At 39.1% G+C, this 23000-nt stretch overlaps 1 protein-coding gene across 6 annotated transcripts in view; it reads right to left on the bottom strand.

Moving 5' to 3' along the window:
• Positions 1-23000, bottom strand: part of dnmt3bb.1 (DNA (cytosine-5-)-methyltransferase 3 beta, duplicate b.1) — a 47422-nt gene that overhangs the window by 2508 nt on the left and 21914 nt on the right. For 4 of the 6 annotated variants that reach the window (XM_026920662.3, XM_026920660.3, XM_026920661.3 and 1 more), the window contains exons 3-21: positions 21690-21840; positions 21363-21448; positions 19175-19306; positions 16484-16603; positions 14624-14782; positions 14421-14528; positions 12388-12529; positions 9889-10041; positions 9573-9617; positions 9403-9482; positions 8985-9097; positions 7900-8083; positions 7633-7717; positions 6720-6865; positions 5466-5556; positions 4958-5106; positions 4640-4725; positions 1124-1193; positions 796-914 (exon numbers count right to left, since the gene is read on the bottom strand). In XM_026920662.3, the coding sequence (XP_026776463.1) occupies positions 796-914; positions 1124-1193; positions 4640-4725; positions 4958-5106; positions 5466-5556; positions 6720-6865; positions 7633-7717; positions 7900-8083; positions 8985-9097; positions 9403-9482; positions 9573-9617; positions 9889-10041; positions 12388-12529; positions 14421-14528; positions 14624-14782; positions 16484-16603; positions 19175-19306; positions 21363-21448; positions 21690-21840 (2219 nt within the window). The remainder of the gene's footprint in view (positions 1-795; positions 915-1123; positions 1194-4639; positions 4726-4957; positions 5107-5465; positions 5557-6719; positions 6866-7632; positions 7718-7899; positions 8084-8984; positions 9098-9402; positions 9483-9572; positions 9618-9888; positions 10042-12387; positions 12530-14420; positions 14529-14623; positions 14783-16483; positions 16604-19174; positions 19307-21362; positions 21449-21689; positions 21841-23000) is intronic. The other 2 variants (XM_034311868.2, XM_034311869.2) reach the window with 2 other exon arrangements.

Raw genomic sequence — 23000 nt, 5'->3', positions numbered from 1 at the left:
GCTCTTACTGCCACAACCTGCTTAAAATAACATACTGTATATTGCAGCATATGGGGCAGTTGTGGCCTAATGGATAGAGAGTCGGACTTGCAACCTGAAGGTGAACCTGAAGGTTGTGGGTTCGAGTCTTGGGTCCGGCAGGGATTGTAGGTGGGGGAGTGAATGACCAGCGCTCTCTCCCACCCTCAATACCACGACTGAGGTGAGACCCTTGAGCAAGGCACCGAACCCCCAACTGCTCCCCGGGCGCCACAGCAAAAAAAAAAAAGGCTGCCCACTGCTCCGGGTGTGTGTTCACTACTGTGTGTGTGCACATGGATGGGTTAAATGCAGAGCACAAATTCTGAGTATGGGTCACCATACTTGGCCACAAGTCACTTCACTTATCCTTATTGACATAACAATAAACTTTTCTGTAACTTTTTAAATCTCTGAAAACATAATGTTCCTGATATTGGATTTACTAATTAAGTAGCTGAAGCAACTGCATTTTTGATACAGAATGACTGATGAGCTCAATCAAGTAGGTGAAAAGTTTCTCAGAATTTTCATATATGTATATATACACAAAATGAGTAAATTTATTGAGTCACTTATCTCTTACAGTCACCCTGTACCTTACATGTTTTTATAATTAGATTCTTTTAGGAGAATTAATTAGAGTGTGTAATTTTGTGAGTGAAATTTCTTTTCAAGCAACTGACTATTCAGTATAGAAATATAACTATGGGTCACTGTGACATGTCCTACCTGGGTATGTGATATAAAGCTAGTTTGATCTAAAATGGTGCTCACCTCTCAAGCTCTGTGCACCACAGAATGTCCTCTTTGCCATTCATGATGACAGGGAAATGCTGGTCTTTACCCTGCTTGATGGAGTTGGAGCGGGTTGTGATGGTACGCACCTTTCCAAACTTGAGACACAAGGTGATAAAGTGTTACTTCACAAAGAGTTTACAAAAGGCCAAAGTTCATAAAAGCACACTTCAAGGTACTAGGCTGGTGAATAATGCAGTGAGTAATAATAGAATCCAGTGTGGGTCTCTGTAGGTGCTGGCTGTTTGACCATATCTTCAGTACGTTCAGTATAAAATTTTGAAAAATGCGGAAAGGGGAAGATTACCTTCGCAACGCGGCCATGCTCCAGGCAGTCCTGTAGTTCTAGCTTATCCATGCCAGAGGCACAGAGAGGCCTACAACAGAGGAGTTTCTTAGAGTAAGCTTTATAGTACTATGCCATGTACAGTATATGCTTGGGACAAAATGACTCAGCGTTGAAAATGTCTTCGTTAAAAAAAAAAGAAGAAGAAGAAAAAAGAAAACTAATAAGTTATTTCAGTCCTTGTCATATTTGTCCAAACTCTTGATTGCCTTTAGCAGGATCTCCAAGAGTGGGAAGAGGCTTTGTGTGCCTGTTTCAATAAATATTATTCTACTTCCTTTTGTCCCAGATTGCAGGGTGTTTTCTTTCTGAACTGGTGGAGTTTTCCCATTTGCTCATTTCCTTGCCAAGTACCAACTGTGGTACCAATTTTGGATGACTTGATGGTGAGTCATCAACTCATGATGGTGACTCCATATGTGTATACTAAAAAGGTCACTGCTACATCAAACTCACCCCCTTTCCCATTCTGGTCTCATCAAGTAGAGGAAATGGTTTCAAAGAGACTGAGTATAGCACTCTCATCTTTCGATTTTTGCTAGTTTTGTTACTGTTAAAATCTGCAATGTCAGAGAGAGTGCATTGAGGCACACTGTAGGTGATTGGCAGTACTCATATTTGACTTTACTAATCTTGCCATGACTGATTGTATTGCTGAACAAGATCTGGGGACTGTTGTTTAAGTGTAGCAGCATGGGCACTCTGAGGCAAAGTAACTAGTCTTAAAATCATAGCAAGTACACAAATTTAGAACTTGCGTGAATTGTTGAGCATGGCAAATTTTCCAACCTCTTGAGTATTTCAGGGCAAGTTCTTTGTTATGCCAAGCCCTGATGGAGCTGGATGATGGACATGGCATACTTACAGAACCCTGTCCTAACTGCAGCATAATGCAGTAAGCAATGCACAAAGCACAACTCACAGCCTATGGAAATACTGCGGTTTATTCATCGCATTATTCTGGCGCTATGCAGTCAAAGATCGCAAGTGATGTTGAGGTGGGTGAACAAGCAGTGGAAGTGGCATGAATGGATACCTAATCTTTTTCTCTGATGGGTTTGTTTTGTTTTTTCAACCTAATGATGGCTTGCATCAATGGCAGTGACAGCTCTTTGGACTTCATATTGAGAGTTAACAGCAACAGATTCCAAATGCAAATGCCACACTTGAAACAAACTCTAGACCGTTCATCTGCATACTTGTAAGTGAAATAAAGAGAGAATAACACACACCATGCCATGGAACAGTTGGACAGCCAACTGTCCTTACTTGTTACTTTTTGACCCTTTAAAAGGGGGGGACCACATATAAAAAGTGCTGTACTTTCTACACTGTTCACCCAATTTAGATGTACATATCCTCAAATTATAGCTAAAAGTCTGCATTTTGCGATCATATTCATTATTTAATTTCATCTCAATATACTGTGATAGAGAGCTGTGTAATTTCTGTGCTGACACAATCAGATAGCCGATCTGCTGTCTTGCAGCAAGCCTATATGTGGGAATTGACAAATCCATTTGGACACCTACAGCAGAATGGAAGTTGATCTGTTTGCAAATAGACGGACAACTCACCCAGTGTGGTTTATGAACAGGGCAAAGAGATAGGCTTTGGGCCAGGATGCATTGGCACATAATTGGCTAAATTGGCTAGAGTTATATACCTTCCCACCACTGTCACCATTATGAATGATACTGCAGTGCATTTAACAGACTATGCAACCAGTGCTGCTGCTCCATTATGTCTGAACAGATCATGGTTCCACTTGTTGATGTTATTGAAGGGCACTCAAACCAGACATACTCTCCCAGATGAACAGGTCACTCAGCAGACCACACATTTAGAAATTATGGGTGTGGCCCTTGAAAATGACCCCAGCTTACTGGCATGTTCTAAATAGGTCAGATATGCTCTTGTGAGTATGCCAGTTGTATGCAGGCAAGTGGAACATATTTTTCAGGATGGTGTGAACAATTGGCATAAACCCCTTATCTCACACCATAAATTAGTTGTCTAGATGTTTCTGTTTCGGGGTCTACACTAAAAGTGTCTGGGGCAGCATTGTCGGAGCACAGGGGACAGACTGTCAGTTTTTCACTGGAAGCACAAAACTAATCAAAACTTTTCTAAAGTCTGGATCTACAGTTTCTACAACCTGCCATATAAACTAGTGGAACATACCAACATAAAGTGGGCTTCGCTTATGATCAACACAGCCAGACAAGCAGGCAAACTGCAAGTGTACTTGGTTGGTAATCATTGCGTCAGGTTTCTGACCAGAGATCAAACAAGTCACTCTGTGGCCAAACCCATCATTCCTACCAAAGATATTGATGCAGCAAAATATAAATAACTCTAGCAACTTATCAGATCTTTCAGATGAGAATGTGCCCAGGCCAGCCCCAAGTTCAGCACTATTTGGAAGTAACTGCCAACTGGAAGGTCACTACCCAGCTGTTTATGTGCCTTGGGGAGCAGCATAAAGGAGCTCTGTTGACTTAAGACAGGTTAGCCCATTCAGTGAAGGAAGTGATTGTGGAAGCATACTTGAACGCAGGTCAAAAGGTGCCTTCTTCCGTTAAATGCCATTTGATGTGCTATGGTACCTCCTGGGTAGTATGTGTCACTTGCAGACATTTCTGAAGTTATGGTGTAGAATTCATCTTCATCTACCTTTGCCAGTTTTCACAGACTGAATGTTGGTTTATTGCAACCCATGTGCTCTGTGGTGACTTTGAATGATCATCACCCTCACTACAATACAGTATTAAGACTTACAGTGACTCTTACTCCTACAATAGCAACACCCTGAGTTATTCTCGTCCTCAAGAGGAAGTGATATTAATTCTTGAGTGATTCTCAGTCTCAGTAAAGTATGATATTTGCATTACTATTTTGCCTCCACTAGTACTGAAGGAAACTGCTCTTGTGGTCTGGAATTAAGATAAGCAGAAGGAAATACAAATGAGTGAAACCACCCTGGCTGCCCTCCACTCTGTTGTAGAATCATAGTTACATATATAACCTTAATTTCTTTATCTTTTTTTGTACAATAATAGAGAATTATCAGAATAACAGAATAGTCTTGGTCTCACAGTTAGATCAGATTTTCGACCAGGCTGGATCCAATCTAAATTTTGATACATCATCATGAACTGGAAATATATTCAAAGCATATGTCCAGATGCAGTGAATAAGGGGATTGTGGGATGCTGAATATCATTTTAGGATGAACTCACAAAACTCACACTCACCATTTCATGAAGAAGATGTAGATAAATTAAAGTCATTTTTAAAGTCATTTTTTTTACAAGTGAATCCCTAAGATATCTAAAGAGATGGAAATCAAAAAACGGTATCTTTTCCCAGTAGACAATATGTGACATTACGTCTACTTGTTAAGAAGCCTTCAGCAGCCATTGTACTTTACTTACTTCAGGTAAACCAGAGAAACAAAAAATATATATATATTACCTATTCATTCCTGGCAGGTTGCCCCAGAAATATCGTGCTCTGTGAGCGGCTGACACTTCAATAGCATCAATCATCACTGGATTACACTGGATTACAAACACATAAGCAAGCACAAACACATTAACGTGTTAAATACACAAATGCATAGGTAAAACAACAGCTCCTACTCCCTTCTGAAGGAATAGTTGACCATACTGATATGTGACATGTGATCTTAGAGGAAGATTATTAAAAATTACCACAGCAATAAAGCGTGGTAATTTTTGACTTTGAGAAGATGATTATCATTTGGGAGAAACATATGGGAGAAACAAAAACCTCAAGGAAGCGGGAAATGTCCCGTTTATCATTGACGCCCATTGCAACCACGTTCTCAAACATCCAGAAGAAGGGCCGGTCTTCTCCCTCTTTTGGCTTCGCTTCGCTCAGCAGGCGATAGAACTCAAAGAACAAGCGGCCAGTCCCTTCTGCAAACAGGACACACACAGTGTGTTTTATGTTGTGATTTATTAGAAAACAAAAGCCTGAAGCCTTTTAAAATTAATTGTCCAGGTAAGCAGGTAAGGTGCAGCCGCCTGATAGAACTTTATTGATGGTTTGTGTATTATTGTTTTAGCATGCCATGTTCAGTGTAATTATTTACTACATCCACTATCTGTGGATGAAAGTACACTGCAGTTACTTCCTAGATAGATAGACAGACAGACAGACAGACAGACAGATAGATGTTTAGGTATTTAGACAGACAGACAGACAGATAGATAGATAGATAAATAGATAGACAGATAGATAGATAGATAGATAGAGAGATAGATAGATGCCTCACCATAAAGGCCCTTCCTGGCTGGATTGACAATTGACAGATCGTTACATGGGCTTCCACCAATCACCAAGTCAAACGGTCCCCACTCTGCAATCTGTTGAAGACAAAACAGCACCACATAGTGTTAATCAGCCCATTACACCACCACCTCTCTCCACCCAACACTCAAATCCCCAACTCTCAGTTTCTTCTGTGGCTGAGGAAATGCTGCTGCAATTCTACCTGTTTTTAAGTACACAATTGTTAATTAAAAAAGCAAAGCCTAACCACAAATGCCATTCAAACTCATTGTGTACTAAAAGCTATATCATTCACAGGTCTTAGAATTTCAAACATTGAGTCTTGCACTGACAAGCAGCATAAAGCCAGTGAGTAACAGGAAATCCCTTCATGTCAGTGAACACATGCACATAAATTGTGATCACACTTTGTGTGATTAGAGGTCACTGGGGCATGGAGAACACAGATAAATCTCGAGTGTGTGCACAAACACAGAGATTAGAAAACACACAGACAGACACAACCCACAATGTCTACGAGAACTCTCTGATATCACAGGCACATCCGTGTGCGTGTGCGTGTGTGTGAAAGAGAGTGTATGCAGCTGGATTCTATTCAGCCTCTTTTCATGCTTCCCCCATCCAGCTCCAGGCTCCTGCCCTCCCCTTCTCTTTGGTGCCCTTTCATTCCTCCCTTTTTCCCTCCCACCTCAATCCAGGCTCTGCAGAATGACAATGGGGTGAACTGGTGACTGAGCGAGGAGATCAATGAATGGATGAAAGGGTGGCTGGTGGAGTGAATGAGTGAATGTGTAAAGGAGGGATTTGGGAATGCTTTGTGCTCCAGGGAGCAGAGTATGTGTGCGTGCGTGTGTGTGTGTGTGTGTGTGTATGATGGTGGACAAGAGAAAGGGGGAGGCAGAAACTGAAAGCCAAACAGGGAGGAAGTGATGGGGAGGAGGGACTACAAAAGCCAGACTCCTCTCCGGTGGACTGATTGCTCTTATCAAGAGCTGTTGGGACATGCAACTCACAACAAAGCAAATAACAGGTTTAGACCAGGTGTGTGTGTGTGTGTGTGTGTGTGTGTGTGTGTGTATAAGTGTGTGTGAGAGAGAGAGAGACAGAGAGAGAGAGAGAGAATGATTGCAGTTAACATTCTAAACTAGAGGTGTCTGTGGGACATGGTTTAGAATGACAGAGACTGAACTCAGCTGACTGAGAACATTGCCAAAGGGATCTTGACTTCTCCACTTACATTTTTCCGGGTGATATTTCGAACATCGTTCACATATTGGATTTTTCCTTCATGTCGGACAACTCCCACGGATATGGAGTCCTCGCACACCTCTGAGGCAATGTATGCATCAATCTTAAAACCCAAATCCTTCAGCACCAGATAACCTACAAGCCACAGGCCAAGAAACAAATACGTCTTTACAACATTTCCTGAAAGTGACCTGTAATCTGACTGAAGCATGTTTTAAAGGAATACTCCAGCTTTTTTAACGTAATATACTACATCTACACGAAAAAAAAAAGCAAACACTCAAAAAATGTATAATAGAGGTCTAAGGGCAGTTGTTAAAGCAACAACCAGTACGCTCTAACACTAAAGGTTTTAAGAGGAGACAGAAATGAAAGAATGTCTTGCCAAAGCTGTAATTACAATGGAGCAGTAAAAACCATCTCGGGTTGCTTATCCTTTTTCTACTTTGCTAGCACGTAACCAAACATTTTTTCCTCTTAAAAAGTAGTCTTGTCCCTGAATGGCTGAGTTATACATTTATGTAAAACACACATTTTTGTAGAAAACTTTAATAAAAGTCAATGTTTAAGGTCTAAAGGTGTATACCTCATTATTTCACAGACTACCTTTTTCCCTTGCTAACACATAACCACACAAAACAACACTGACTCCCAGCAAAGTGTTCCACAAAAATATGTTTTATATAAACCTTTTTGACTGCCAATATACAGTATATAGTGGAATATAGAGTGGAATTCTGTCAGTAAAGAGAATTGTATCAAAATTATTATCTGTTGTAATTGTAGTTATGCTACAGATACAGTAGGAAGAGATCAAGCTAGGAAAAACTGAAGGATTCCTTTAATGCGACTAAAAAATTTAATGCATGCATACAAACAGATATATATGCAGAAACACTTACCTGTGGCGATGCCATCAAACAGTGACAGAACTCTAATTGGACGCCTTTGCTCTGCTGGGACTGCTGGGAAAATCTTTGGACTTTCCTTAGGGGACAAAATGAAACAAACATGTAAAAAGGCCTGACAGACTATAAAGTTAAGAAAGTTAACATTAAACAAGAATAACAGTGCAGTTCTTAACACTGTAATGTACGGAAAGTGATATATATTGTATATATGTATAAAGAATTATAAAGGTTATTATTATGCAGTGACCCAGGACTCACAAACTCCTGTCCATTGTCATTGACAAAGAACTCCTGCAGTTTAAGGCTCCAGTCGTGACGTCTCTTCAGCACGCCATACTGCTGCAATGGCTGACACATATAACACAGCCACGGGTCCAAATCCCGTGCACTGTTCGATGCTCCTGCACCCACCAGCAGGTCCAAACAGTCCACACAGAAACACCTGAGGAAAGAGAAGGAGGGAGGGAAGGAAAGGTGAGATTTAAAACAATAGGATATCAGAACAGGATATTGAGCAGGACACCAAGAAGCTCAATGTCTGAGGCTGTATGAGCACGAGAGAAGGAAATGGGATACATGTTATCAAGTGAATGCACATAAATAAGTGAGGAAAGTAAAAATAGAAATATAATCAAGTTATTAATGAGAAAAAGAAATGAGTGAAACGAATGAAGGGTGCATGGAGTATGATTATAAGGGCATGTGCATAACAGGGCTATACATCAGTAACTACTAAAAAAAAAAAAAACTTGCAAGTGTGATTTACATTTACTCTGTCCAAATATGTTTTCAAGGCCTAGTGCTTATGGTTGTTGTAAATAATTCGATTGTTGTAAATTATAGTTCTGAGAAATCTTCTCACTACTCTGCATATGCTCATGTTAGATGGAAACAAAGTCATGTCAGTGCTTGTGATAAAAAATGAACAGTTATATTTTTGGAACCAAGAGGCTATGCAAGAAGCCCCAAAATGAAAAGATGATGACATCTGCAACAATGAGTCATGGCTAATTTATGATTAAGATTGAAAGGCGTTAAAAATTCTCTGTAACACTACGTGAAATAGTGATAAAAGATCAAATGTATCAAATATTTAATGATTTTTCAATGCTAAACTGTAGGAAACAACTTTATTAAGTAAGCTCCTGTAGAACTGAATGGATGCATGACTAGATGACAGAAACATCAAGTCCAACCTTCATCTGCATGTAATTATTCAGAACTAGATATTAAGCTCACATTTAGACTCTCATCTACCACTGTTCTGAGCCTGCATATGGAATTTAAATGTGTGTGTATGTTTGTGTATGTATCTGTGTGTGTGTGTGTGTGTGATGATGAACCTGCAGCAGTTGGCGTTGCCACAAAGTAGCACTTCTCGGCCTCCACAGCACACCGTGCAGTACGACTGATAGCCATCGTCATCATACATGTAGGAGATCTCTAAATATACATCCTAACACACACACAACCCAAACAAGTCACAAAATGATGACAACCAGTAAGTAAGATTTGCAGGGTGTCATAAATGATATATGGAAGCAGCCCAGGACTATTTCTAATCCAATTTATTAACACATAATGAGCGTAAATAACTGTGTAGTATAACCTAATGCTCCAATCTGCCTCTTAATTAGACATAAAGGTTTGCAGGTGTTTGTTGTAATGAGTGACAGTATTTGCAATCCCTCTTGTTTGTTCATGTCTACATGTAGTGTAGTCACTCAGAGGATAAGTGAATCAGTCTGATGGAGTTTTCACCTTGCATGCTTGACAAAGGCCTCCTTCAAACAGGGGGTGGAAGGTTGCTGCTCTTGTCTTGCCACAAGACAGGCAGAACTCTGGGTGTATGAGAGAGAGAGAGACAGACGAAATTAGGATCATCATGTGGTGAAGTAAGGAAAGAAATGTATAGTTTGGCAAAATCATACCTTCTATACTTCTGTGATTCTTTAAGACTTCATGAACCATTTGTTCTGAAATGGAGAAGATGCACTCGATCAAATACACTGGAAAAAGTGACTGATGAAGGATGAATGCCTCGGAAGGGTGCTGTTAGTTTCATATTGATAAAGTCCAGTTTTACTTCACCTTTTTACTGTTAAGTCAAAATCACCAGAAAAAAAATGAATTTTTGTGTTCTTTAGAGATATACAGCACAGTTTTTATCCATACAGAATATGTAAATATGACAAAACAGTATATATGCAGGGCTACCAAATTCCTACGCCATGTATGACCTCTGACCTCTGCTGTAGATGTCCTCACTGGCTGATTTGGCCTTGCACATGCTGAGTCGGGCCCTTTTGGCGGATGGTGCAAACTCCGGTGGATTGGACTCCAGAAGTTTAGCCTGCAGCGTTGTGCTCTCTGGAGCTGCTGGGAACAAACAGCACTCAGCTGTGAAAGACAAACCACCATGTTACACACACACACACACACACAAAACCTCGCGAAACCTCTCAGGCAAGGTATGTGAGAGAGATCTCGTATAGCAATCACACACTTTATCTTAAAGGAGCAGTTTTTATATCTTACAGCCTTCTGCTGCCTGAGAGGCAAACTGCAATTATTGTGAAATCATTGAAAATCCCTCACGTTTTCAACCCACCACCTCTACATTATATTAAATCTACACCTGCCTTGTGAGTTGCTAGCAATTAGTTCTAAAAAGAGTTAATTTCCGGGGAGGAAAAAAAAAGTAAACTGCAGACATAAATGAAGAAAACGGTCAATTCTACTGCATAGAAATATTGCAAATTGCAGTTGCACTTAGAGTTTGTCCTGGTGAACAACAGGGTTACCAAAATGGTGAGATCATAGTTGAGAATTACCTATTCCCACCTATGATCAACAGCTGTGCGTAGTAACCGAAAGAATAAGGTATAGGCAGCAGAGCCTGGGTTCCTCTGCATGACAGGGTGAAGGGCCACTGTTCCCCTGATTTGAGAAAAGGCAGTTGAGGTAGTTTTCAATGAGGTTTAGGTCAGTGGACTGGGATGACCATTTTTATGTAGGTTTAAATGTATTTTTGGATCACTGTCCTGCTGAAAGAGCTAACCACAACCCAACTGTAGCTTACTTACAGTCAAAGATGTCATATCCTAAGAAGTTTCCCAAGGCCTTTGGAGGAAGAACAGCCCCACAGCATCACAGATCTTCTGCCTTACTTAACAATGGAGCTGTTGTTCTTTTTTCTTTAATCATCCTTCTATTTATACCAAAGACACTTTTAAAGCTCTGTTTTTCCCTCATGACCATAGAACCTGGCTCAAGTCAAAGTTCTAGCAGCATCTAGTGAACTCCAGGTGCTTATGTTTGTGCTTTGATGAAAGAGGACGGCATCTAACTGTAGATTTTAGGTCATATTAAATATTGGATATGGACATTCCAGGTGTGTAGCTATATCTATAGCTATTGCCTAATGTATGAAGGTTACCACACTTCTGTTTAATTTCATTTGTATATTCTCTAATCTTCCCCATTTTGATGAATCATTCATTCGTCTTCAGTAACCTCTTTATCCTGGTCAGGGTCGCAGATCTGGAGCCTATACCGGGAACATCAGGCACAATGTGGGATACACGCTGAATGAGATGCCACTCCATCATAGGGCAACACACACACACACACACACATTCACACTTAGGAGGAAGAACCCAGGTAGACAAAGGAGAACATGTGAAACTCGGCACAGGGAGTAACCTGAGCTCAGGATCAAACAGGGGACCCTGGAGATGTGAGCCGGCAATGTTAATCTCTGCACCACCATGCTGACGGATGGATAACTAAGGGAGTATGTCCTCTGTGTGACACTTAGGTAAACTTAAAAAATAAACCGAAATGGGAACATGCTTGTCCCATTTTGTTTATAAGAATTGCTAGGTGTGTCAATAATTGGCACATGTTGTTCTGTTAAAATATATTTTATATATATATATACTTTTTTTATATTTGTTGATAACTTTTTTATTTTATTAGAATAATTTTACTTCAATTAAAGGTTTGATTTCTCTCATATTTTCGGTGTGAAATTAAGCAAATTAAGCACAACCTCCATTATAATGTGCCACAGAGGCTGAAGACAGCTCTGAAATTACAAACTCTTCCTTTAAGGTGTTTGTTTAGATACATCAGAACAACTGATTTTGTCTCCACTAGTAATGTAACAGTAATGTTTCTGATTTGAAAATGTGCTCGCAGGTAATGATGAAAATGCTAATTCTCTCCCCAATCAGAATGCGAACTTTCACACAAAGAGAATATAAGAGATGCCTTGACAAGTATTCAAGTGATCATCATCTCGTGTTTCTGCCCTGAATCATATGTAATAAGTACACTAAACAAACACAAGAGCATATAAGGTAAACCATAACACAGAGAAAGCCTGTAGTTTTTGAATTTGTGGAATCTCATATTTCAGCTATGAGTCATGTGTTAAGAGCACTAAATAAACACATGCTCTTGTTTGAGTTTCCTTCTTCACACTAATCATGATTTGCACAGCTGCTGGAGCTAAGGAGAACTCCTCTGTGTATATGTGTGTGTGTGTGTGTGTGTGTAAGCATATGTTGGAAGTCTGTGAACTCTATGACCTCATAAGAAAGATGTACAGATTAGCTAGAGGACTTTATCAGCTCTATGTTGATGATGTAAGGATTAATTAATAGGAACTGTAGATGAATCGATAGGCTGTGAGTACTAGTTTATGACTAGCGGTTGGTGTTCCAGGGTACTCATACTCACAGGAGTTCTCTTTGGGTTTGAGGCCTTCCTTGCCTTTGGGCAGGAAGCCACTGTGAGCCCAGTCCAGCATAGGCTTCACCTGGTCCTCTGGATTATCCGATTCACACAGAGGAAATGTCTTCTCAGCACGTATGCTAGCCATCTATAAAAAACCCAATGGTATAGAGGAGAAAGAATGAGAGTTTTGATGAAGTAATATTTTATTGATATTTTCTTCTTCAAATAAAAACTAGCAAGTCAAATATGGAAAGTATTACAGTGAAGCAAGCTGTATGTTGAAATAAAACACAGATATAGTGATGGCAAAATGGCTGCTGAAACAGCCTGATCCAGCTTAATGATGGAGTCTCACTCCCATGTAGGCAGTATTTCAAAACAAAATATGCAATGATATTGGCTTATTTTTTTTGGCTTGTTGCCATGCATCATAGGGCAGTAACTATCTTGCTAGGAACATACTAGCATGTTGTGTCTATTTATGATGGTGCTGTGAAACACGTTGGTCCAAAATTTCACATAGGTGTTCAACTGGGTTGAGATCTGGTGACTGTGAAGGCATATACTACGCATATCACATGCACAGCATATGATACATTCATACTCATCCAACCATTCAGAGAACCCGCAATCCTTGTTTCATCATAAGATAAAAGTGAGCAGTCAGTCATAACTTGCTAGAAGTACTTCCCTCTAAAGGGACAAGCCAAACCATGCCAACAAAATGGCTCCCGAGCATAACAGAGCCACATTTTTTCCTGTTATTTATCACCCATTGCTAGCTTTGTTTTATCCATCAACTTGTATGATTTCCTTATCTAGTTAGTTATTATGAATACATAATCATATAGCCAATGTGTTTTTCGCTTTCATAATTTTTTAAATAATATTTTGAGTAGTTCTCTTCTCATTATGCCAGCTGCCAATAAAATATAAGCTCAGAGGAAATTAAGGCAGACAACCTTAAGAATTTTTACTTCCCTGTGAATCATGGTGCCTGGTAATTCAGAGAGCTGTATGACTTCAAACATGAATCACTCTTATGCATTTTTCCTTTGTGGTTCTTTTGTGGATTTTGGGAAACTGTTTCTTCTCAAAAATCAACAAAATGAGAAACAGAGCATGGCCACTTAGTAGTATAGTCGGAGGACTTTAGTCTAAATTAGCATTAACTTGTACTATTTTCACAATTTTTATTTGCATACAAAAAGAAAAAACTTCATGAAGTCTTCTGAGATCCATGGAGATAAAAAAAAAGCTGATTTGACAACAGATAAATGTTGGGCAATGTTGCTACTGATGGATTACTTTTTTGAGTTGCATTACCTCCACTTGCTCCAAAAACAGCTTCTCCTAGTTTACACAGCAATGTCAACCTGACTTACTGCATTACTCAATCTCAACTACTGCAGTAATTTAGGAATTGATAAGATTAGCATAGAATAGGAGTTTGCACTAACCAATTTTCTATTTAAATTAAGAAAGTGGATAGGCAGAGTCACCCAAAGACACTATATGAAAGCACATAGGCTGTGATAAACTGTGATTAAACACCTGAGATTGTTTTTGAAAAGCATAACATTAATCAAACTTCATGGTTGACAAAATAGAGACAAATTATCCATAGTACATCACAGGAAAGGTGGTAATCTGGAGAAATAACAAGGCAGGGAACACAGACATGCAGGGCTCTTGTTCTTGAGCGTGCCTGGACTTGCTGACCTTTGTGCTGTTTGGTAGAACATCTTATTCACTAGAGGAAGATAATTAAGGGAGCTGTCGGGGAATTCCACAAAGCTTTCAGATAAATGTTTACCTAGACTCTTATCTTTCAGTCTTTTAAATGTACACAAGCACACATATATACTCAGCTGGACAAACAGAATGCAGATGTCATATCTGCTTCCTTAAATTTCACACCCACAGATGCACTGATTCATGAATTTTCTATTTCAGGCTACGTTACAGAAACCTCTATGTGCCTTGTGTTTATCACATGATCAACATAAGCATTTATCCAGTGAATCCCGTCTTACCTCCAGGGCCTGGAATATGGCTCTGCGGTAGGAAGCCAACTTGGTGTAAGAGGACTGATTAAAGAACTTGGAGAAGGCTGTGATGGAATCCAGTTTGTCTGCAGACACCTACAAGCAAAACACACACATTCCCCACACATTATTCACCCCAAAAATACATCATTGTAATGTCTCCATAATGTCTTTTTCAGAGTCAGACTCACCTCAGAGAACTTGCCATCACCAAACCACTGGAGCCAGCGCATGCCATGCGATGCCTGTCTCTTCCCTGTGGCTCTCCAGGTCACCACCATGCCAGGCCACCAGGAGAAACCCTTAATTTTGCCCCACACCAGCTCCCCAATTCCAAAGCCTTTATTGTCCTACAGGGGACAGATGATTACATAAGAACATGCACAAAGTACCAAGACTGACAAAGTGCCTTAAGTTACCTTTAAAAATATTTAATTACTTAAATGACATTCATTAGCCAATTTAGAAGGTTTAGCTACAATATCAGTGACACTGACATGGTAGTGTGTGTGTGTGTGGTACTGCTATGAGTTTATCAGGTTGAGCAGTGTTATTAGGGTTTTTAAAAAAACCATCACTGCTGCGTAGAGAATAGTACAACAAGCAAAATTATCTAGCTAGAAGCAGTCCTGTGGTCAGAAACTGAGCAAAGATGAGGATGAATATTTTGTATGAAAAAAGACTTTAAATGTACACCTACAATGTGGACCAAAAAGTTAGGCATGTCTATAATACACCTATCCTATCCTAACCTACCCTATCCTATCCTAACCTATCCTATCCTGTGATCTTGATCCCTTCTGCTCTCCGGACCTGTCTGATCCATCCTGATGTAATACTTCTGGTTCGATTTCTCATCACACAGACAGCATAAAGTTACATGAGGATAGTAGATAGTGCCACTTAGAAACCAAGAAGATGGCTTTGGACTTCAGTTGATATGAACAGTTTTGCCACGATGGCTTAGGACTACAATTGCTTTGACAAGCTTTAGGACTGCAATTCCCATGAACAGTTTCGCACTCAGGTATCTATCAGTGAACAATGGATAACTTCAACAAAATAGACTTCATGTGTAAACTATAATGAACTTTCCTGATTACACAACTGCACTTTTTGACTATGTAGTATACAGTTTAGAAGGAAATTATTTATAATCGCACTATCCGTTGTCACTCAGATGAGGATGGTTTCCCTTTTGAGTCTGGTTCCTCTCAAGGTTTCTTCCTCATGTCGTCTCAGGGAGTTTTTCCTTCCCACCATCGAATTTAGGGATAAATTCATAAATTTAAAAATTATATCCTGAATTTATATATTTCTGTAAAGCTGCTGTATGACAATGTCCACTGTTAAAAGTGCTATACAAATAAAATAGCATTGAATTGAATTGAACCTATAGTGGATCACAAATTGTGCACAGCTTCCCTAATGAACTGGCAATTCAATGTATGTATTTTACATAATAACATAGATTTAGCATAAAAACAGTTACATATTCTATATTGAAAATGCTATATGTTGCATCCTCTTACATAAGCATGAATAGAACAAGCGAAACTGTTAGAAGTATTATGGAGAATGGTCAGCCTGGTTAGCATGACAGATTTGAAGACTGCATCTACAGGACTTGTCTGAGCATGACATACATTATCAATTTAGTTACTGTGCCCTCTTATTTCTTGTTACTTGTGTGTCATAGTGCTTTTTTGCACATCCAGTTACAGTCAATAGAGAGACTCTGTTAAAATCTCTGGCTCACAATGGCATAATTCAAGAACTAACGGTCTCTTTGAGTGTACTGTCAATGAGCTCTATAAAGATATAGCTGATGGGCTTTGTAAAGTTTAACCCTCAGGCTAGACCACGACACAAAGACGTCTGTCTGCACTTAAAAAGAAGACTATTCTATAAGCGAGTCTCTTGTTACTTTTAAAGGGCAGGTGGACAAACATAACTGAGGTCTTGTGTAAAAGAAGAAAGAGGGACAAGACAAGACAAGAGGACATGTACATGGCTGCACTGTGCTGGCATGTGGGTGTGTAAGTGTGTACATTGTATTCAGGCTGGCTGGCTGTGTCGGTAGTGGAGGTGGATGTAGCGCTGCTTTGAGCTGAGTCTTTAGAGTCCTGCTCCATCAGCTCCAGCTGGGGGTCTTCAGGAAGACTAGGAATCTACAGACACAAGAGAGTTAGTTGGTTGAAAAACATACACTATCTGCAGTATATTTGTGATGGCCTCAGAAAAGAATTTCAACACATTCCCTGTACTGGGAATAGAACACAAAAACTCACTTATAAAGGGAATTTGGGGTGGTTAGTACAAGTTAACAGACATTTTCTTTCGTTCATTAGTCAAAGACGCTTGTAAATAAAGCTCAAATTTGAAATTTAACTTTCCAGATAGGGTTATGTATTACCAACACAGACAAGCAACCACAAAAGTGCCTCACTTTCTACCTGGTGCCATATGGATACCACAAAATGTCATGGAATGAGTAATGACATTGTTGGAAAGTTAGCTAAATCTTATAATGTATTTAGTTTTCAATTTGTGTTTTTCAGTGAAATTCAACATCTGCCCTCCATTTTGTAAGTTTCCTGTAAATGGATTCTGGTTTTCTTTTTTTTTTTCAATTTTGTTGAAATTATTGCCTGTGGAAATTGTGCATACACTATTAGGTAGGGATTCGGGTGAAAAATGTTGCAGTGTTCCTTTAAGATATCCATCATCCGCATAGCAGATACGGGTCAATACTAACACGTCTGCAGCTGAAAGAAAAGGAGCCCGGAGAACCCCTATGTGGGCAAACGGATTCAAAGCAGGAAAAACAAACATGAAAGTGGATGGGCCACAAACATGAAAGAGGATGTGGGTCTGAACTGGTGAAACGGAAATGCAGATTAAAAATGGAGCATGGACAGTCATGAGATATTTTAAGTATAATATATTGCAATGAACAAGTACCTGCACTAAAAGGCATGATTAATTAACCCGCCTGAACCAGACGTTGTTTTTGTACAAGTTGTCCAGGAACTGCTTTACAAGTGCAAAGCTGTTACCTTACAGTATGAATATCTACAAAAAGGAAGGGATATCCAGTTAAGAACTGACATTTGTTTTTTTGTTTTTTTTTTGGAAACACGAAATAAGAAAAATTACTTTAACATGAAAGATTATGATGTATAAATACATATGTCTTGAAGTCAATGCTAACTCATTTAAATGTTTTTATTAGAAATAAAAAAAGAAAATATAATGTGAAAATTATACAGTTGAAAATCTGGTATTCATTTACCCACTTCATCAAAGATATTTCTCTACACATACGAGTAAATTGCTCCAAATCAGAGCAGATGTACAATGCTCACACTTTGCGTGATCAAGTCTGATTCACAAAATAGCTCGGCCTGGGCTTCAGCATTAACAGCCCCACAAGCTCTATCACAAAGCCTCAGAGAAAGGGCTTTGAAGGAGATTCCTATTCATTTTCCTTTCCTAAGAATTTGAGATGGTCGGTGCTCTGTTGAGCGTGGTTTGTCATAAAAGTGCCTCAGGCAGTGGCAGCTCGCATGGCTGTGGTAATAATTGCTTTTAAACTGTTATTGTTGCTTTTAGAAAACAGTTGTTTGAACACGAGGTAAAAAGAGGGAACAACCCAAAGGATGTAGTATTAAATCTTTCTCATAGGTCTTCTAGAAGGAAGATGCTTGAAAGCTGACATGGAAACACAGATTATATGAGAGCTAACAGAGAAAGGACTGGCTCAAAACACAGTGGCAAAAGCTCTAACAGATCTGACGAGACATGTTTAATAAAAGCTGACAAGCAGACTGCGGCAGAGTGGACATCCAGTTATTTTGCATGGATTGATTTAGTCTCATTTCATTTTTGCTTCTGACAGACAATTTGTACTTTCTTTATCTCATCCCTGATGCCTCTGTGATTTTCAGTGAGAGGGTTTACAGTGATCATAGGAAAAGTGAAGTGAGAGGTTGGGCAACTCAATAAAGCTGAATACAGTTTTACTTCATGAGAAGCAAGTGATTCTAAAGCAAGAATTGTGGGATTTAGGACATATATACACACACACACACACACACACACACACACACACACACACACACATATATATATATATATATATATATATATATATATATATAAATAAAATATGGAATATTATTTTTGATTCCTACACTCTTAGACTCTCTTAAGTTAAAAGTTAAATTGATAGGGTGTCCGAAAAGTGGAAATATGTTGAGCAAATATGTCCATCCGAATATTTTAAGCAAAATTCTCATAAATCTCCATTCAGAGGCTGAGAAAATGCATAGAATGTAAGTGTGACCATACATTGGAAATAATAAATCCAAAATTAAGTATATGTAATTTTACTCTCATTGGTTCCTGATTTTTTGGACACCTTGTAGAATCCTAAAGGGAGCCTTCAGCTTGTCCCTGTGGGGAAAACCCTTCAAAGTTCAATGCAGAACCCTATAACAGAGGGTTTCCTTATCATAGAGGGCTCCAAGCATAATCCTTTAAAAAGCATGGGAAATAGAGGCCTTTTGGCTAAACATATGCAGTTATGCAGTAATATGTACTGAGCTGCTGTTTTTTGCACTGCAACAATTGCATTGTTGCATTGCATTGTTGTATATGTGTATAATGATAGGATAATTATAGGAACTCACTTGTCTTCAATGTGTAGAAAGTTGCATTTGTGTGTGTGCTAACATTACCAGACTCCTGGGCTCCTGCTTGCCGCGGCCCCTCTCTCTGTTACGGGGTTTCGTTTGAGCTCTTAGTCCAGCCTGGAAGATGGTCCTGGGAGGAGGCTTCTCTCTAAGACCTGAATCCAGATCAGACTTTTCCTGCAATGGCATTATTTATTACTAATAGTTTTTACTAGAACACGCACATGCACACACATGTAATTTCTCAGTGCTAACTTATCTGATTAACTGACTTTTTTAGAGGAACAGTTTCCTACCCATGACCAAATTGCAGGGGGAACCTGTTCAGCTAGTCTACCTGTCTTGCTGAGTATCTCTAACATGCACACACACACACAGACAGTGGTGGTGGGGAAGCAACACCAAGCTATACAGTCCATTGCATAAGAGCTAACGTTTTTTTCCCCTACCGAATTTTCTAAATTCCTTCTACTATCAGGTATCAGAACAATCTCTTCGGCAGCCAGAATGTTATTATAACATACAGTGGATTCAGAAAGTATTCAGACCCCTTTACCTTTTGCACACTTTATTGTGTTGTGGATTTAATTCTGAATAGATACAATAGCCAGTTCTACCAATCAATCTACACTTACTCGCCCATAATGACGAAGTGAAAACATGTTTTTAGAGATTTTCAAAAATTAATTAAAAATCAAAGACTGAAATCTCTTATTCACAAAAGTATTCAGACCCTTTGCTTTGTCTCTCCAAATTGTGGTCAGGTGCATCCTGTTTGCTTTAATTATTCTTAAGATGTGTCTAGTTGGAGTTCACCTGTTTGCAACTTAAATTGATTGGATATAGTTTGGAAAGGCACACACCAGGGTCTATAAGGGCCCACAATTTTCACTGCATTGTCAGGACAAAAACCAAGCCATGAAGTCCAAGGAACTGTCTGTGGATCTCTGTGATCAAATTGTGGCAAGGCATAGATCAAGGCAAGGATATAAAACAATTTCTAAGGCTTTGAGTGTTCCCAGGACCTCAGTGACCTCAATAATTTTGAAATGGAAGAAGCCTGGCCCAACCTTGAGGTAAGAAAGAACCCAGCAGTTACTCAAAAAGAGCTCCAAAAGTCAGGAGAACCTGTTGGAAAGATAACCATCTCTGCAACACTCCATAAATCAGGCATTTATGGTAGAGTGGCAAGACGGAAGCTACTGTTGAGTAAAAAGTATATATGATGCCATAAAGAACTCTTGCAACATGTGGAAAAAGATTCCCTGATCTGATGAGATGAAAATTGAACTCTTTGGGCAGAATGGCAAGCACTATGTCTGGGGAAAAAATAAGCACTGTGCATGACCTGGCTAATACCATCCCTATGGTGAAACATGGTGGTGGCAGCATCATGCTATGGGGGTGTTTCTCAGTGGCAGGGATGGGGAGAGGGACAGATGAATGCAGCCAAATACAGGAACATCCTTGAACAAATCTTCCTGCAGATTGCACACAAACTCAGCCTGGGGTGATAGTTCACCTTTCAACATGGCTATGACCCTAAGCATACAGCCAAAACAACACTGGAGTAGCTTTGGGTCAAGTCTCTGAATGTTCTTGAGTGGCCCAGCCAAAGCCCAGGCTTAAACTCCATTGAACATCTGTGGAGAGACCTGAAGATGGCAGTTCACAGACACGCACCATCCAATCTAACTTGAGAGGATCTCTCATGAAGAATGGGAGAAACTTCCCGAATCCAGGTATGCAAACCTTGTAGAGACATATCCAAGAAGACTTGTAGGTGTAATTGCTGCCAAAGGGGCTTCTACAAAGTACTGAATAAAGGGAATACTTTTGCAAATAAGAGATTTCAGTTTTTGATTTGTAATTAATTTCCAAAAAAACATGTTTTCATTTCATTATTATGGGAGATTAAGTGAAGATTGATGGGTAAAAATTGCAACTATATCCATTTAAAATCAAATCCACAACACAAAAAAGTGTGCAATAATGAAGGGGGTCTGAACACCTTCTGAATCCACTGTAAATGCAAAAAAACACAAGTTCAGAAAAATACAAATTTAGAAAATTCTAGAACACATACCAATGTACACGCAATTGGGATTGTAATTGGATGTACATAATGTGTGCCTCCTGCTAAATGTACAAAACCATGCAAATACACAAAACCAAGACATCATAGTGAATCTCTATGGTTCTGAAATCTCAGAGTGGTGAGGTGAGCACACACCTCACTGCAAGAGTCCCAGGCACACTCGTAATCTGTTTCAGAACGCTTCCGAGATCTCTTCCTCCTGAGGCTGTTCACACTCTCATCTGAGAGAGAGAGAGAGAGAGGGAGAGAGAGAAGATGACAGTGAATTAGTTTTAAAAATGCAAAGGCATATTCCAACATGTTATAGTTATAGTCATTATAGTTTCCCTCTTGGTGGGTCTTGAGAAGAGCCAGACAAACATATGTCATTGCCAAGAAGGTGTATGTCAGTATTGTCTGTGCTATGCAATATGCACTTCATTGTATACACCTACGAAGGATTTGGTATCTGTGCATATTTACCTGCAGGTGATGCTGCGCCCCCGTTCTGTTTGGGGCTAAACGGTGAAGGTGGTTCTGCCCCCGTTAAGGGGCTGTTCTCATTGGTCATCTCCAGTCTGCTGTCATTCTCTGACAAACCCTCCACTGCAGACATGTCACCATTTACAGCAGCCTGAGAAAGAATTCAGAGATAAAAAGAGAGATTTTGGGTTAAAATGACTCATTCTAAATGCTTACCTCATCTGCAGTCATTGACTCTTGGAAGATTCATGTTAAGATTGTGTAACAAGGTGAAATAAAAAATGGTAAAATAACTCATATTTGTAAAAATGAAACAAAAGTTGATTATACATCCCCTCCAATACCTGTACACTCACAGACCTGTCATCAGGGATGTCCCCAAACAGGGGTCTGTAAATATTCTTATATTGCTAATAAGTGAGATAAACATATCATGGGTATTTTGAAGTTAATATTACAATTGCATTGCAGTAAAATTGTAAGAGATAGCCTTAGTCCACTGAAGAACTGGTGCTAATTAGTGAGCAAAATTGGTAAATAAATAATCAAATAGTTGTAACCTCAAACTTGATCATTGTCATCTCCTCACTGCTAACAATTTTGGTTAGCGGAATGTTTCGTTCAGGTTTCCAGGGCATTCTATGATGTTAGAAACATTCCTTCAACATTGTCTTAAAACATATATATATATATATATATATATATATATATATATATATATATATATATACATACATACATATATATATATATATATATATATATATATATATATATATACAAATCCATATATATATATATATATATATATATATATATATATATATATATATATATATGTACATAATTTCTAAAGGTATCCTAAGAACTTTACAAAGCCAAAAATTATTATATTAGATGTTTTTGGAACATTGTATGAACATTCATTTTGCCTAACAACATTACCTCCTAACCATTACAGAGTCTGTCGAATACTTTACTAAAAGTTCTCACAACATTCTGTATGAGTCAGTCACTTTCAGATGTAATGTCAAGATAAAGCCCTGCATAAATGAATGCATACTACCTGAAGTCGTAGTTTGGGCCTTAGCAGTTACCTAATCCCTTACAGCAACTGTTACTCAATTTCACTTTACTGTATGCCACCGGCATCGAAACCAAACATTCCAGTTCTGTCCACCAAGTCTGTCAAGTTCCCATTGGCTTTCATTTAGTAAGCAGAGTTATGGCATATGCTTTAATATACATATGTGGGATTTCTTTAGGTTGCATATCCTAAATGCTCCTGCATTACACACAATATAGTGAGAC

The sequence above is a fragment of the Pangasianodon hypophthalmus genome, chromosome 16, assembly GCF_027358585.1.
Source record: "Pangasianodon hypophthalmus isolate fPanHyp1 chromosome 16, fPanHyp1.pri, whole genome shotgun sequence".
Taxonomy (NCBI): Eukaryota; Metazoa; Chordata; class Actinopteri; order Siluriformes; family Pangasiidae; genus Pangasianodon; species Pangasianodon hypophthalmus.
Note: the sequence above shows the minus strand (reverse complement) of the source record. Positions and strands in the feature narration are given on the sequence as shown.